The sequence below is a fragment of the Phasianus colchicus genome, chromosome 1 (assembly GCF_987193195.1).
Source record: "Phasianus colchicus chromosome 1, bPhaCol1.hap1.1, whole genome shotgun sequence".
In the NCBI taxonomy this organism is placed as follows: domain Eukaryota; kingdom Metazoa; phylum Chordata; class Aves; order Galliformes; family Phasianidae; genus Phasianus; species Phasianus colchicus.
The window spans coordinates 107096797-107111638 of NC_143436.1; the positions used below are offsets into that span (position 1 = coordinate 107096797).

A 14842-nucleotide genomic window follows, 5' to 3' on the forward strand; every position below is an offset into this window, starting at 1 on the left:
AAAGGGGAATTCCATTTCTTGCTGCATGCTGTGCACTTATGAACAGTAGTCTGTATTTGTCTTTTGCACTGCAGCAGCAGGAGCAAGGAGCTCAATGTAGGAGAAATAGGAAGAACTGTAACAAGGAGAGATGAACAAATCTTTATATATATATAGTATACATATATAGCTAATATTTATGATAAACATGTTGCTTATTTTGCTCTTGGCCTGTAGTTACTTCATGTTGTGTATTGTTTGGAATGCATAGCAAGCAGGATGGATGATGTTTCAAACCAAGCAAATAAATGGTTATAAAATTATAGAATGCAAGGTATTGTGCTCTGTAGTTCTCCATACTATCACCATCGTATCAAATACCCTTCTCCAATGGAGTTCATGGCATCCCTCTGAGACTGGGAGTGCTGGTAGTATTTTAATCTGGTAACTCAGGTCCACTTCACAACAGATTTTCATTTTATGGATTTGTAGAAATGCAGATAGGTGCTTAAATCCCATTTCTCATCAGTCTTAGACAGCAAAATACCTGAGTCTAGCTCAAGACGTCTCTGATGAATTGGGGTTTTGAATTTGGGGTTGCTACGCTGTCTGGTTTTGGCCTTCCTGGCACTGATGAAACTGCTTTTACCAATGTTACAACCGTTAACTGTGCAATTAGTGGTAGTGATTTCACCCCTTGCAAAACAAGTAGCACCACGTGAGTTAAAATTTAAGTACGATTTCTTAAAAGCTGTGCTGTGTCATGGCTGATGAGCTGAGTTTGTGCAGACTGGATCCCAACCAGATCAGGATGCTCCCTGCACCTTTACCTTCTCTATGCAACAGGCAGATTTCAATCTTTGGGGGCCATCTGCCTGTGGGATGACCCTTCTGTGGAAAGGTAGACTCGTACAGATAAATGCTGTGCTGAAGCCTCAGCCTTTATTCTTTGTCTTCTGCAGGTGAATTAGATTTGACCATGTAATTTTCCTCTGTATTCACCTGAGCTTTATCTTCAGTGACAAATGATGACAGGAATATTTTGTCAGCAAGTTTCTTTATCACAGACCATCTGGTCATGGCAACAGTAAGGTCACCACACTCTGGAATTTCACCTTAATCCTTGCATGTCTGTAACCTCTAAAACTGATTTACAGTTGTGGCATGGCAGATGAAGACAGATTCTGCTTCATAAATCCCTTCTTCAGTTTATACCCTTGGAAGGGAATTCCAAGGAAACATATTGATACATTCAAATCACTAACATTATTAGACTTTTATTTCAAATCCAAATTGAGATTAGGACACAGAAGGGAAACTGGTTTTCTCTGAGAGTAGTTCTAAAACATAGACAAGGAGCTGCAAGCAGATGCTTATGGTTTATATGGAAGAAAATTGATAATTTTAGTAAAAAAATTAAAGCATTTTCACAGCTATACTAAAAATTAAAAAGAAAACTGAGTGCTTTTTCACAATAATTCAATTGTGAAAAAGACTTTACTGTTTTCAGTTATAACATTTCCTGGGTTTGCATCAGCATTATTTTAAGTGAAAATATCATTCCCAGAATACAGGCACTTAACTTCAACAGAAGTTTTAAAGAATGTCTCACAAGCAGAGAATGCATTTTGTATCCAGTCCTAATTCCCTTTCTGCTCAGGCCAAAGCAGGCTCTGCTCTTTTGGCTCTGAACAGATCTCTGAGAGGAATTCACATATGGATTGATGGGGGAATCCCTGAAGGCAAATGGTCAGCAGAAGTTCAATTCTATTTGGTGTCTGACTGAGAGCAGGTTCAATATTTGAAGTCAGTGGATATGGCCAGAATCTGGGCCGCTTTGTGAAGAGAATACAGTGTGTGCGTTTTTCAACTATGACCTCCGTTTTGCTCAATGGATGCTCTTCAGCTGCCACACCCAAGGATCTACTTCCAGCAGATCTTGCCGGCTTCGCCCACCTGCACAGCCCCACTGGCAACGAGCTGCAGGGCAGCAGGGAAAGCCCGATGCTCCGCTTCCTTCACCCGCTCAGACAGGGTCTCCACTGTGTCACCAACCTTCACTGGAACTGCCTCTTGGAAAATGATTGCTCCAGCATCAACCTCCTCCTGTAAAAGCAATAACCAGAAAGTTGTGCGGTTGGAAAATGAAAGAGAGGAGCATGGATGTGTAACCATTACTGGAATCCAGCTGCTGCAGAGATTTGTTTGTCATTACTTTATTACAGGAAACATGAAATGAGGCGAAGGTGAGGAGTGCAGAGAAGATGCTGACACACAGGCCTGTGAGGAACTGACAGAAGCGTAGGTTGCAAAGAAAAAGGAGAAGTGAGTAACATTTCTGTCCAGAAAACAAAAGCCATGTTAACTGAGGACGTGACAGACTGGATTGGGCCGAGCGATGACATTTCAATTCAGAAAAATGAATTAGCCAGCTCTGGCATAGAGCTAGACCATAGGACTGGCAGATCTCTCTTTTGCATGATAACGAGGCAGAGCTCGGCTGTTTGTTTGTGGCTTCTCATTGTCACACAGGGAAGAAGCAGTCATGTTATGGAGAAAGGAATGCAATTCTAACTAGAAAAAGAGAGAAAAACTGTTTTTTTCCAAGGGAAAGCCAAAGTCATGAAAACAGATTCCAGGAACAGTGGAAAAAAGGCTGATAATCTGAAGTATGCAGTTGAAGACTGGAAAAATAGTTACTGTCAACTCTGATAACCAAACAAGATGGAAAAAATCTCTCTAAACTGATACAAAGTACATCTTCCATGCTGAGATATCTCCGGCATTTGAATCCTCAGTTTTTGACTTTTGATCAGAGGGCTGGAGCACTTCTCCTATGGAGACAAGCAGAGAGAACTGGAGGTGCTCAAGGCCAGGTTGGATAGGGCCCTGGGCAGCCTGAGCTGGTGGGGGGCAGCCCTGCCCACAGCAGCGGTTGGGGCTGGGTGGGCTTTGAGGCCCCTACCAGCCTGAACCGTTCTATGATTCTAACATTAAGTTTTGCTGTTTCCACAAACACAGGATTACCTCTTAACAAATCTAAAATTTTTGTGCCACTTCCAATGTTTTTGTTTTGTTTTTTTCTTCTTGAAGGCAACAAATAAGGAAGGTTGTATGATAAAATATAAGAAGTTGGTACTGTTCTCTAGCAAAGATTTTAGGGTTAGTCAAGACAATATACAAACTATCACAGCCACTGCAACAGCCGAACTGGCAGCAGTAAGATACTTAAGGAAGAAGTTAACTAAGGTAAAGCTTTAACTCCTGTATAGACTATTCATTTCTAGTTCCTTTTCTGGGGACAGCAAACTAAAGCACTGTGTTGCCTAATAATGTTATGAATGAACAAAGGAGAAAAGGCAGTCAAGCAGGATACTGTAAGGGATTTCCACACAAGCTCCAAGGTGAAAATCTTAAGACCTGTCAATGATGAGGGGTGGAGGAAGGAAATACTTACAGCCACAAAGTGCACAGTACAGCCTGTTACTCGGACTCCAGCTTCCAGCACTAATTTGTGGGCATTTGCTCCCTTAAAAGAGGGCAGTAGGGATGGGTGGATATTCAATATTTTTCCTAGAAAAGAATAAGTGAGGTCATTGCCTTTTAGGATTCAGACTTATCAGTGTTGCAAGTATCAATAATCAACAGAGGAACAATACACATCTGTGAAAAAAATTTTTCTACGTATTGACTTTTGCACTTATGCTTATTTTTTAATATTTCTGCCAGATAATCAACTCAAAGCATTTCAGAATGTGTTGCTATTTCAGAAAATCAAAGACAGCAATCAGTTACAATGAACTCCACAGCTAAAGTATAGTTCTCCAGTGACTAATCATCAATATACACATATCTTTTTTCCATGGTTATCCTTTCTCTCCTTATGTTGTTCTCCTTCTTTCATCACAAGCACAATCCCTTCTTACAAACTCAATACCCCAAAGAAATTTGGTGCAGCTTCAAACTGAACAGACTTCTATGACAAGGCACAAATTCTTTAGCTCAGACCTCTCCTCCCCATCTGTTTTGGCTTAATGAAAGACAGCAGCTGCTCACAGAGGAGTCCTTCGCTCTGCCCTTCTGAAAAGCACCTGTCTACCACTACTACTGTCCAGGCACAAAGTTGGCTGGGAGATCCTGAAATGGATAATGTAACCTTTAATGCTCAATCAGGTGGGACTGTGGTTAGAACCCTGGGAAGCTTGTACCCTAACATTTTCCTTAAATGAGACAGCATATGCCTTAGCTCCTGCATAGCTGTACAGTGAGATACAGTAGCTTTAGGGTCTCACTTAGAGCAATGTCATCATTAAACCATCAGAATACCTTCTTTCTTCTAACACACTTTTCCTGTCTGCTTTTAATATGCCTGTGATAACTGTCCTGCCAAGTCTGGACTACAACGAAATCAAAAGGTGCTAAGCAGTGCTGGTTCTTCTCTTAGATTCAGTACAAACCCTTGCAAGATTAAAGAAATGACCATCAGCACTATTTATATCACAGTATGCTACGCCCACGCTATCTCCACATGCCTCCTGCTTAGGCTGACTGTGTGTCATCGGGATTCACTGAACACCACCTAAATGCCAAGCAGTAAGGCTGAGCTGACATATGCTGGCGGAGGCAGCAGTGTACCGAAATAGAGGCATGTGGTTTTGTAATGTGAAATGAAGGCCATTGCTGGCAGCCCAATACAGAACCTGCATTCTCACTGCAAGGACTCGTGCAGATTTTGACTTGCAAAATTTAGAGGCAATCGTATCAACTGATCTGTAACAATATCTCAAATGTCTTTTGTATCTCAAAAATACCCCTTTTTAATCATCAGCATCTTGAGCAAAAGAGCATGAGCATTTGCATCTTGAGCAAAAAAGTACTGAGGACTCTGAGGCGAAAATAATCCTCTGCACTTCTTTTGGAGTTTCCCCAGTTTTTCCTTAAATCAGCAACTAGTGGGCATGGTAGGGATGGGGTGAGGGTTGAACTAGGTGATCTTAGAGGTCTTTTCCAACCTCAATGATTCTATGGTTCTGTGAAGTGCTCTAAAAGAAAGTGGCTTTCTGTTTGCTTATTTCTTTTTATCCGTTTTTTCTGTTAGGATTCACAGTTAACATTTCAGGATCATTAAGCAAGAAGAGGAGTTTCACAACTAACTTTATGCTCTATGTCCTTGTAACTGCTGGAGAAAGGGAAAGTAACAGCTTTTAGGTGAGCAGCAGCACAAATGGACTGTTTCTGGACAGTTCAGAGTAGCAACAGCAGCTGTCTAGAACACAGACACCTGCATCCTGGTCTTCTGGACTCTATAATAGAGAGAGAAACAAAACCAACTGACCCAAAAAGTTAGTTGACAGCTTTAGCATAACACAAATTGCCTCCAAGGAATGCCTGTTTTTCAAGAGAGGTTTGAAAAGTAGTTGAGGTGTAAAAGGTAGATGTCACACCCAGAAGAAAACAACAGTCACCACGTGAACAACAGAGATGGCCCAAGAGCTGCGGGGTACAGCGTGACCGGCTGGCAACCAGTGTAAACATGCTTAAGTAACCATGACTAAGTCTGAAGTACAGCAAATAGTGAGAGAAATAGCTGCTTCTGCGTGATTCAGAACTTCCTGCATGAAACTGAAAGAGAAAAGATAAGGAATGTAACAGCTGGAGGAGGCAGAGGCACTATCAGCCCCTAACAAAGAAGAGCAAAATTGTAAAAGATGATAGAATCATAGACTGGTTTGGGTTGGAAGGGACCTTTAAGATCATCTAGTTCCAATCCCCTGCTATAGGCAGGGACTCCTCCCTGTAGACCAGGTTGCTCACAGTCCCATCCAGCCTGGCATTGAACACCTCCAGGGAGGAGATGTTCACAACATCTCTGGGCAACCTGTTCTAGTGTCTCATCATCCTCACAGTAAAAAAATTATTTCTAATATGTAGTCCAATAAAAAAAAAAAAAGACTAGAATGAAGACAAGCAAACACCTCTGATGAACAAGAGCCATACAAAGTTTCACACAGCTCCCGGAATGCCTGACCAAAAGACTGAGATGTTAACAGGATCTACATATTGTTCTGCAGTTCAGCCTGCAGGCAATATGGGAGAGGAAGGATTTCTCCTTGGCTGAACACTCTCCTGCTCATAGTCAACACTTAACTGCTTGGGCAACAATGTGGCCCACACCTCATATCTGCAGAGGCCAAAAGCCTTCCTTTACAACGTTTTCCAGTAAATCAAAGACCACCATTTGAAGGTGGCTTCCTCAAGCTTCTGTGAAATGATAACAGAAGGAACTTTCTTTCTTTCACCACTTCCCTTACCGAATGTGAAAAGTCTCATTTCTTGCAAACTCAGAATTAATATAGTCTCTTTTCTATGTTTTTCCTTTTGTTTTTCCTTTTTTCCTGAGTATAATTTATAAAAAGCTTTTTTTTTTTCTTTTCCTTTTCTTAAAATTCATACACAATTATTCAGCACTTACCTTCCCATTTCTTGACAAAAGGACCTGACAGTATTCGCATAAATCCAGCAAGGCAGATCAGCTCAACTGAGAATTCTTCAAGGACTCTGTCAACTGCACTGTCAAATTCAGTGCGACTTCCATACAGTTTATGGTCAATAACCTGTGATAATCCAAAAAAGGAAGAAACATGAGCATCGATTTAATTTAATATAAAAGCCATAAAAACAGGATGGAATGGTACTCGGGAGCAATTAGCAAAAAAGAAAAAACAACCAGTAAATCTCCACGTGGCTACAGTTAGATGCCTATACACAGCAAGAAGAACACTTCAAAAATGCATACAGCTAACAGACAAATAACCAGTCTTAATTCCTATAAACACAGAGTATTTATCAGAAAACTGAGCTTTATCTTATTAGGCCTACAGCTGCAGACCCCAGTGTTTGGATACAATTAAACTACAAATGCAGGTCATTAGGATAATCTGAAGTCTAAGAATGATTTCACCTTAAAATATGATTAGTGTTAAGTAATTTGCCACAGATTGTATCACAAAACGTTGAAAGAAAGGTCAATCACAACTATTTAAAAAGCCCTTACTGCTAAAGGACAGCATCATTGAATTATTTACTTCCCATCTAATATAGACTTCTTAATTTCAACAGGAATAAGGTGGTGCTACTTAACTTACTACATTTGTAGTCTTTTAAATAAAAAGTACCTGTTAATTCCTACAACATTTACCATGTTGGCTCATTTAAGTATCATAAAGTAGTCTTGAAAAACCAGAACTAGTGAGCTGAAAAGGTGGCAGAGGGCACTAGGAATAGAGCCTAGCTCAACCTGGGCTGAACTCTACAGTGACACAATTAGGTAATAACTAGCAAAGCATGTACAACTCTATGCCTCTATTCTGTCACTCATCTTAACCACTGAGACAGCCCTTCAAGATGAAAGTGAGCAAGGGGGCCTAACCTTCCATATCATCTCTAGTTACTGCTGAAAAACGACTGTAAAATGCTCCTAAGTCAGAACAGTGGCATTTCCTATCTATAATGCAAATGGCTACACAAATGGCAAAGCAATGCAGTGATGGATCCAGTGACACAAAGGGAATCACAGTTTGCTTTGAATGAATCCTGAAAAGCCTGAAGCAATGCCCAGAGAAACAATGGGACGTCTCATTAAGTTTGACCTCTCTTACTTCATTCAAATGCTTCTTCAGCATGTTACTTTAAATACAAGCTCAGATGAAATACCCTGCTACTTCAGTGCAAATTCACTACACTTAAATCAATGGTAAAGTTTAAACTGTAGAAGTTTTGCACTGGTTTAATACAGTGACCATTCCCAATCCCATCAGCATTAATAGCAGCATCTCTAAGAGGGAGAACAGGAAGTAATTTGCCCCCATGTTAGGTAGTTTGCTCAGGGGCACAAAGATCATGACAGAACAACAACAAAACACTAAGACTTTTTTTAATCATTATTTCACGGTACTTTTCTGATGTAGCCAGAGCTAATGAAGGTTAATTTTAAAGAGATGAGAAGTACTTACCCTTGTAGGAATACCAGCTCTTTCAGCTCTCCTTAGCCCCTCCACACCAGCTTTGTTAGAAACAACAAGAACTATTTCTGCAAAACTGGTGGGTTTCTTTGTGCTATTTATGAGGGCTTCCAGGTTTGTGCCTGAGTGAAAAAATAATTCATGAATATCAAGCTGTTCCTAGGGAATAAATATAGTTAACAGCTACAATAGGTTTTAAATAAGTGGCAATGTGAGTGAGACTCAATCAAAAAACCACCAATGTTAACAGTAATCTCTTATTTATTGACATTACTGGAAACTAAATCTGATACCTGCAGTCTACAGGGCTTTTACTAGCAATTAGCTATGTAAACTGTAGTTGCTGAAATTGTTCTGATGGTTTGCTTCTTAACAAGTGGGAATACTGGAAACTCTGGAAGTGGCTATGGGGCAAGAGAAAACTAATCTGTTTGTAAAATAATGCTGCTGTCCCAGTAGCAAAAAACAATAGCTGCCTGAACCTAGAGACAACAGAAATTTGTAGCTAAAATTAATACACGCAATTTATAGTTAGTTTGCTGCAGAGGGTAAAGATCATTTTGTTTCTGATTGAAATTAGGCTAAGGGCAAAATCTATGCTGCTTGTTACTGAGCACTGAAAGCCTTGTTAGAAAGTTATCAAAGCCACGATGCAGACTTTCACAGACTTCAAGAGATTCTGATTCTGAGTTAAAGTTCCTTTTTCAATACCCTTGTAAATAATGTAAACTCTCACCTGTTCCAGAGATAAGGACAGCAACCTTCACTTTGTTTGTTTGGATTTTGCCTTGGATATGGCTGTGCACAGACAGTGACCTATTTGCTTGCAAGGCTTGAAGCAGGTTATGGACTTTAACATGGGCAGAGCCTGAAGACATAGAAGGAAAAAAGAAAGTAAATAAAGACAGAAACACAGAGAGGAGGAAAATATCCATGAAAAGTCAACAGTGACACTGCTTTACTTCTCAATATTTATTTATAGTTCTGGTGACATTTGACATTGCTAAGCACATGTTTTACAGACTAAGACAGAAGTCACTAGGACTGACAATTTAATACCCTGTGCACAAAAGGCATAGAGGTGCCAATTAAGTGTTTGTCAGCTGAATGGCATGGAGAAGCATCAATGAAATAATTTAGTTTTTCGTTTTTATCAAGGAAAATAAAAATCCAGTAACCTTTTTGTAGAGGGACAACTTTCCCAATCAGCCAGGCTGCCTCGTGTTTCTGCACTTCCTTGAGCACTTGCTGAGCCAGCTCCTTCTGAACGACCAAAACTGCACCGATCCCACAATTAAATGTCCGAGTCATCTCCTCCTCAGAGAGGTTACCTTCCTTATGGAGCCAACAGAAGATTTCAGGAATCTTCCAGCTAAGAGCATCTGAAGAAAATTGAAAATACAGATGAAGAGTGGAAGGCACTACCTATGCACAAATACTAAAAGTACTGAGAGGCAAAATCTGGATGGAAAGTATAGACTACGTCTCACAGCAGCGTTAGCGTGACTGAAATCAGTTTCAGATGCAGAGAAACAGCTTGTTTCTTCCTTTCCTTACTTAACATGACTAAGGAATAGGAATGAAGTCTCACTCAGAGAAAATTAATCATACCCCTGCACTTCAAACTATTAATGAATAATCCAAAATGGGTTGTAAAGCAGTCTTTGGAAAATCCTCCTCTTGAAGTTGACAACCCTGCTTCTGGACAAACTATTGTGCAAGAACAATATCCTTAAAAACTGTCACAAAAACCACAATTCTCCCAGTTCCAACAAGATAAGGGTGAATATACAGCATCACAAGAAATGCTTCTGGACTAGCCTCTGTAATGGAACTCCAAAGACATCAAGTTTCTTTCTTGTCACTTTATGTTTAGTAACGGAAGCATGCAATGGAAGTAATGGAAGCATGATTTACATACAGTTGTAGAAGTCAGAACTCTTTGATAGTTACAACCCAACTGAACACTGCATAACTTATAGTAAGTTGTTTACCTTTCCATATTTCACTTCCCTGTAAAAAGTGAAATAATATTTCTAGAATATCTGATGAAATTGTGATGAAGATTAATTGAAGTCCAGTGAATTTCAGGAGATCTACTCCAGCTGGTAACCATATCTGAATGCCCATCAATAACTTCACTAATGTCATGTAATTACAAATAATATACTGCAGGTTTTTGCAAATGATGACAGTTCACTCTGAGTTGCTTCCACACCTATATATGTTAACATGCAGACGTTTCTCAGCTTTTCTTTCTATCTCACCTAAAACGACACCAAAGGAGTCTGGGAGAACTCTGGGGATGTTTTCCAGCAAGCCTCCCCCAGTGATGTGTGCGAAAGCTTTCACATGGCCTGAGCGAAGGACAGGCAGCAGAGTCTTACTGTAGATCTTAGTAGGGGTTAACAACAGATTTCCTGTTGATGAAGGAAGATGAATGAAGACAATTACAATGCTGAAGAAAAAAAAGGGTTACTCAATATAAAATTGGGTAAACCTCAAAATACTAATTTGCTGGATAGAAGTGAGCACTGAATTACAGAGAAAAACAATGTCTACCTTTCAGTATACAATTAGTTATTTAGCTTTGTACTCTTTCCTGCATACACGATTACAGGAAACAAAAAAAAATGAGAACATGTTTGAGTAACTTTCTCAGTGCCTTAGAAAAATTACAAAAGCAAATGTACAGACAAGACAATTGTGTGAATTTTTGTGTTCAGAAGTTCAAGTGAAGAAACTGCATTAGAAATTAGTACCTAATGTCTGATCACCAGAGACGCCAACTTGAGAAGAGAAATCCAGCGATGACTTTTCAACAATCCTCCTTACAAGGCTGTACCCATTGCTGTGAACCCCAGAAGAAGAGACTCCAATAACCACATCTCCATCAGCAATTCTCTCCAGCTGGGGCAGCATTTGCCCTCGCTCTACTGCACCGACAGCAAAGCCTGCCAGGTCATACTCGCCAGGTGGATACATGCCTGGCATTTCGGCAGTTTCTCCTCCTGTGAGAACCAAATAAAAGATGAAGGGACTATTGGAAAACTATTGAAACCAGTGTGTATGCAGGTTTTCAATGTTTTAAACTCTTAAGACATTAATAATCTGATTTTTTTAGTTAGATAAACAAACATCAGGAGTAATTAAAAACACAGCCCTTCAATTGAGCAAGCAATAACAAATTGTGAAAGAACATTTCCCCCCTCTCTCTGATGAGTATCAGATTGCTGTGTATTCACATTTTAAAATCATAGCATATATTTAGAGCTTCCTATCTCCAAATCCTGCAAGATCTAATATTCCTCACTAAAAACTTACAAGATACAAGAAATTCATGAAAGAACCTCAAAAGCATGACATTTCTATCAGTTTTACTTGCTACCATAAAGATTTTATACATAATGTTATTCCAACTTCCAGTCATGCTTACAACCCTGGTATCATTGTCGTCTCAGTTCTATACAACTAAGGTTTATGGACTTTTCTGGGAGAAACCTCTAAAAGATGGGCTTTCTACCCATCCATGCAGCTGAAACAGTAATCCAGGCTATTGTCTTATGTTCCATTTTTAAGGCATCATTTTGTTTTGTTTTTAACAAAACCATGTTTTGTCTGGATTATGTTATTCAGAATGCAGTTTGAAAAGGTAATTTTCTAGGCTTACATGGAAGCGAGTAACATCACTCAAACAGCATTCTCACAATACACACACCAGCATTGGTTCCTTTAGTGCCCTTCGGGCATAAGCTGACAGTCTTTGCTGTTGAAGACCTGTGTTCAGCCTGTCATGTCTCATAGAGAGAGTAAATCATTGTATTTAATGCAGGAAAGGAGCATTTACTGCTCTCTGAAGTATCCTGAACAGCCATCCTCACACCATTCCATCATTCCAGGGAGGAAATCAAAGCCATATCATTATTATCTTTTAAATTCTTTCACTGGTCCTGATGTCAGCAAGAAAAGAGCTTGAAAATGATTAAGTTGCCATTATATTATGACATCTGCCTAACATATTGACCAGTACCATTTCAGTTTGTTTGTTTGCTAGATTTCATTCATTTTTCTATTTCAAAAAAGCATCTTTGAAGGGGTTACAAATTGCTTCTGAGCAATGGTGAAGATGCCCTTCTGCTCAGTACTTGACTGCTGCTCAATGATAGATTCCCTGTAACTGTTCCACATTTTCACATTACACTGCTATAACCAACTTTAAAATCAAAGTTCACACTAAGAAGTGTCACTTGCTTAGATACCTTCGTTTTAAACCCCATTTAATAACATGTGTGAAACTGAGCATCTAGGTATGTCCTTCAGTACCTCACTAGTAAGAGCTTAAGGTATTTGAGCAAAGTATTCAGCTACTGTAGATATGCATGGAAAGAATTCAGGAGTATGCTATAGACAAGACTCACCACTTCGCTGATGAAGCGATTCTGTACAAAGACAGATCTACATGCTGCATGCACGCACAGTGACACAAATGTCTTAAGTCAGAACCCAAACTGAAATTTATTTTAATGATTCTGGAGAAGAGGAAGCTCAAGGGAAACCTCATTGCCCTCCACAACCACCTAATAGGAGGTTATAGAGAAGTAGAGTTGGCCTCTCCACTCAGGTAACGGAGATAGGATGAGTGGGAATGGCCTCAAGTTGTGCCAAGGGAAATTCAGGTTGGGTATTAGAATAAATTTCTTCTCCGAAAGAGTGATGAGGTATTGCAAACAGGCTGACCAGGGAAGTGGTGTAGTCACTGTCCTGGAGATGTTTGAGAGCCATATGGATGTGGATGTGGCACGGAGGGATGTAAGCAATGGGCATGGTGGGAGTGGGCTGATGGTTGGACTGGGTGATCTTAGAGGCCTTTTCCAACCTTAATGAGTCTGTGACTCTAAGATTCAGGCTACAGAGAAACACTTCTGCCTTAGATACACAGTTACTGCACCCTCTTTGTACCCTCCCTTCGGATAATGTCAGAAATTTGGGGAGTAAATCATGGTTGTTTTATGTATGAGTTCTGACTTCCTTTAATTTCAGCACACACAAAAAAAATATTTACTAACCCATTTGCAAAATTGAGATATTGTTTTCTGGTACTAATTTACAAATCTTTAAAGCCCTCTGCATTTTTCAAGTCTTCCAATTGGAAATAAAATCTTGAAATTTCAGTAAATGGTTTCATAGCAAGATTTCACCTAGCATGTACTTAAGCTGAAATATGAATGGTTTGATTATATTTGATAACCTGAGAGAACATTTTAAGACAAAACATAAAACTGGCAAACACTTCATGCAGAAAAACAAACAAACAACAGAACATAAATAGCTCCTTCTTCTAAGCTTGTAAACTCCATCAAAATAAGACATACTTGTTTAGAAACTACTTGTATCACCAGCTTTCTTAACAGAGTCAAAAAAGAACAAAGTACTAATTATCAGGTGGTACATAAAGTAAGATAATTGAACAGTCACTTTTATTCTCAAATCAAAAGCTTTTTTGAAAAAGTATGGTAATTTCTTCAAAGAATATTTTTTATAAAAGAGAAAAAAAAACCAACAGCCTTATTACAAGGAAACAACTTTCTGGGTTTCATTGCTTTGAAACTTTACCCTGTGTTATATTCCTTTCATAAATGAAAGGCTTATAGAAAACATGTCTTTCCCACTGACCTAGAAATATTTTTATTGGGTTGAACCGTTTTAAATGTATACTTTTAGGATTTATAAAGTAAAATTTTGTACTATTTTCCATGGATAACTAGATGACTGTATACCACAATATGTCATTTGTTAGTAAAATGTATTATGTACTTGTATTACAGGGCCTAAAAGGAAAATACTTAAATTTGAGTCTTAACAGCTTGGAATATGCTTTAATTTTTTGTTTTGTTTTTCTGTCTTGTGGTTAACATCTGCGTCTTAAGAACTGAGCTCCAACTCAAGTTTTTCCTGCATTTATGAAGACAATCTCTGGCTTTCCAGTTATATGATCTTGTGAGAATATACCGACAATGAAAGCTCTATTTTCCTGCCAAATTTGTTTAAAATCAGCCAAGAGGTTCAAAGGATATTATGTACACATACAGGGAGACATATATGCATAGTAACACGTACAAATCTTGTTTCTAGAGGAAAACTCTAAAATTTTCTCTAAGAAAAAGGATAAAAAACCAAGCCTATCTGTGTTTTCAAATTCACTTGAAAAATACAAAGAATTAAAATACATGAATTGTTAGTTTTCTAGGTACTTGTTATAGACTCAATGTTAAATAAAAACATATGAATAAGAAAACGTATATGCAACTTCCTGAGCAAATGGCAACATCTGTAAAGTACTGTCTCCTCTCAGTAGGCAGAAAACAAAGGCGTGACTTTTTTTTTTCAGCTCTAAGATTCTTTAGCAGACTAGGAAAACAAACATAATAAAACCAATTATAAAGAAATTGGATACAATTTTTCACTCCCTTCAAAGAAAAAGTGTGTCCATACCCAAAAGAGCACATCCTGCCTTTTGGCATGCTTCAGCTATTCCTGCAATGACACCCTGAGCCACTTCAACATCAAGTTTACCACAGGCAAAATAGTCAAGGAAGAAGAGGGGCTCTGCTCCTTGAGCCAGGATGTCATTGACACACATAGCAACCAGGTCTTGACCTATAGTGTCATGTTTCTTACACACTTGAGCAATCTGCAAAACACAGTGAGAGAATCTGTTGGTTAGATTTCAGAAACTCAAACACAAGCAAAGTCTGCAGTGGCAGGGGACAACTCATGCTCTTTCTCTAGAAGCTTTCTGAGGAGCAGCTTTAGCTAATAACACTTTTGTGTTTCTCTCCTAC

General features: G+C 39.0%; 1 protein-coding gene across 4 annotated transcripts in view; it reads right to left on the reverse strand.

Annotated features, from left to right (window-relative positions):
• Nucleotides 1-1289: 1289 nt before the first annotated feature.
• The window catches only part of GART (phosphoribosylglycinamide formyltransferase, phosphoribosylglycinamide synthetase, phosphoribosylaminoimidazole synthetase), a 38716-nt gene continuing 25163 nt past the window's right edge, over nucleotides 1290-14842 (reverse strand). For 3 of the 4 annotated variants that reach the window (XM_031612535.2, XM_031612534.2, XM_090122061.1), the window contains exons 14-22: nucleotides 14493-14691; nucleotides 10763-11011; nucleotides 10268-10420; nucleotides 9179-9382; nucleotides 8737-8868; nucleotides 7992-8122; nucleotides 6452-6593; nucleotides 3437-3552; nucleotides 1290-2085 (exon numbers count right to left, since the gene is read on the reverse strand). In XM_031612535.2, coding sequence (XP_031468395.1) covers nucleotides 1903-2085; nucleotides 3437-3552; nucleotides 6452-6593; nucleotides 7992-8122; nucleotides 8737-8868; nucleotides 9179-9382; nucleotides 10268-10420; nucleotides 10763-11011; nucleotides 14493-14691 — 1509 coding nt within the window. In that variant the 3' untranslated portion in view covers nucleotides 1290-1902. The remainder of the gene's footprint in view (nucleotides 2086-3436; nucleotides 3553-6451; nucleotides 6594-7991; nucleotides 8123-8736; nucleotides 8869-9178; nucleotides 9383-10267; nucleotides 10421-10762; nucleotides 11012-14492; nucleotides 14692-14842) is intronic. The other variant, XM_090122051.1, reaches the window with a different exon arrangement.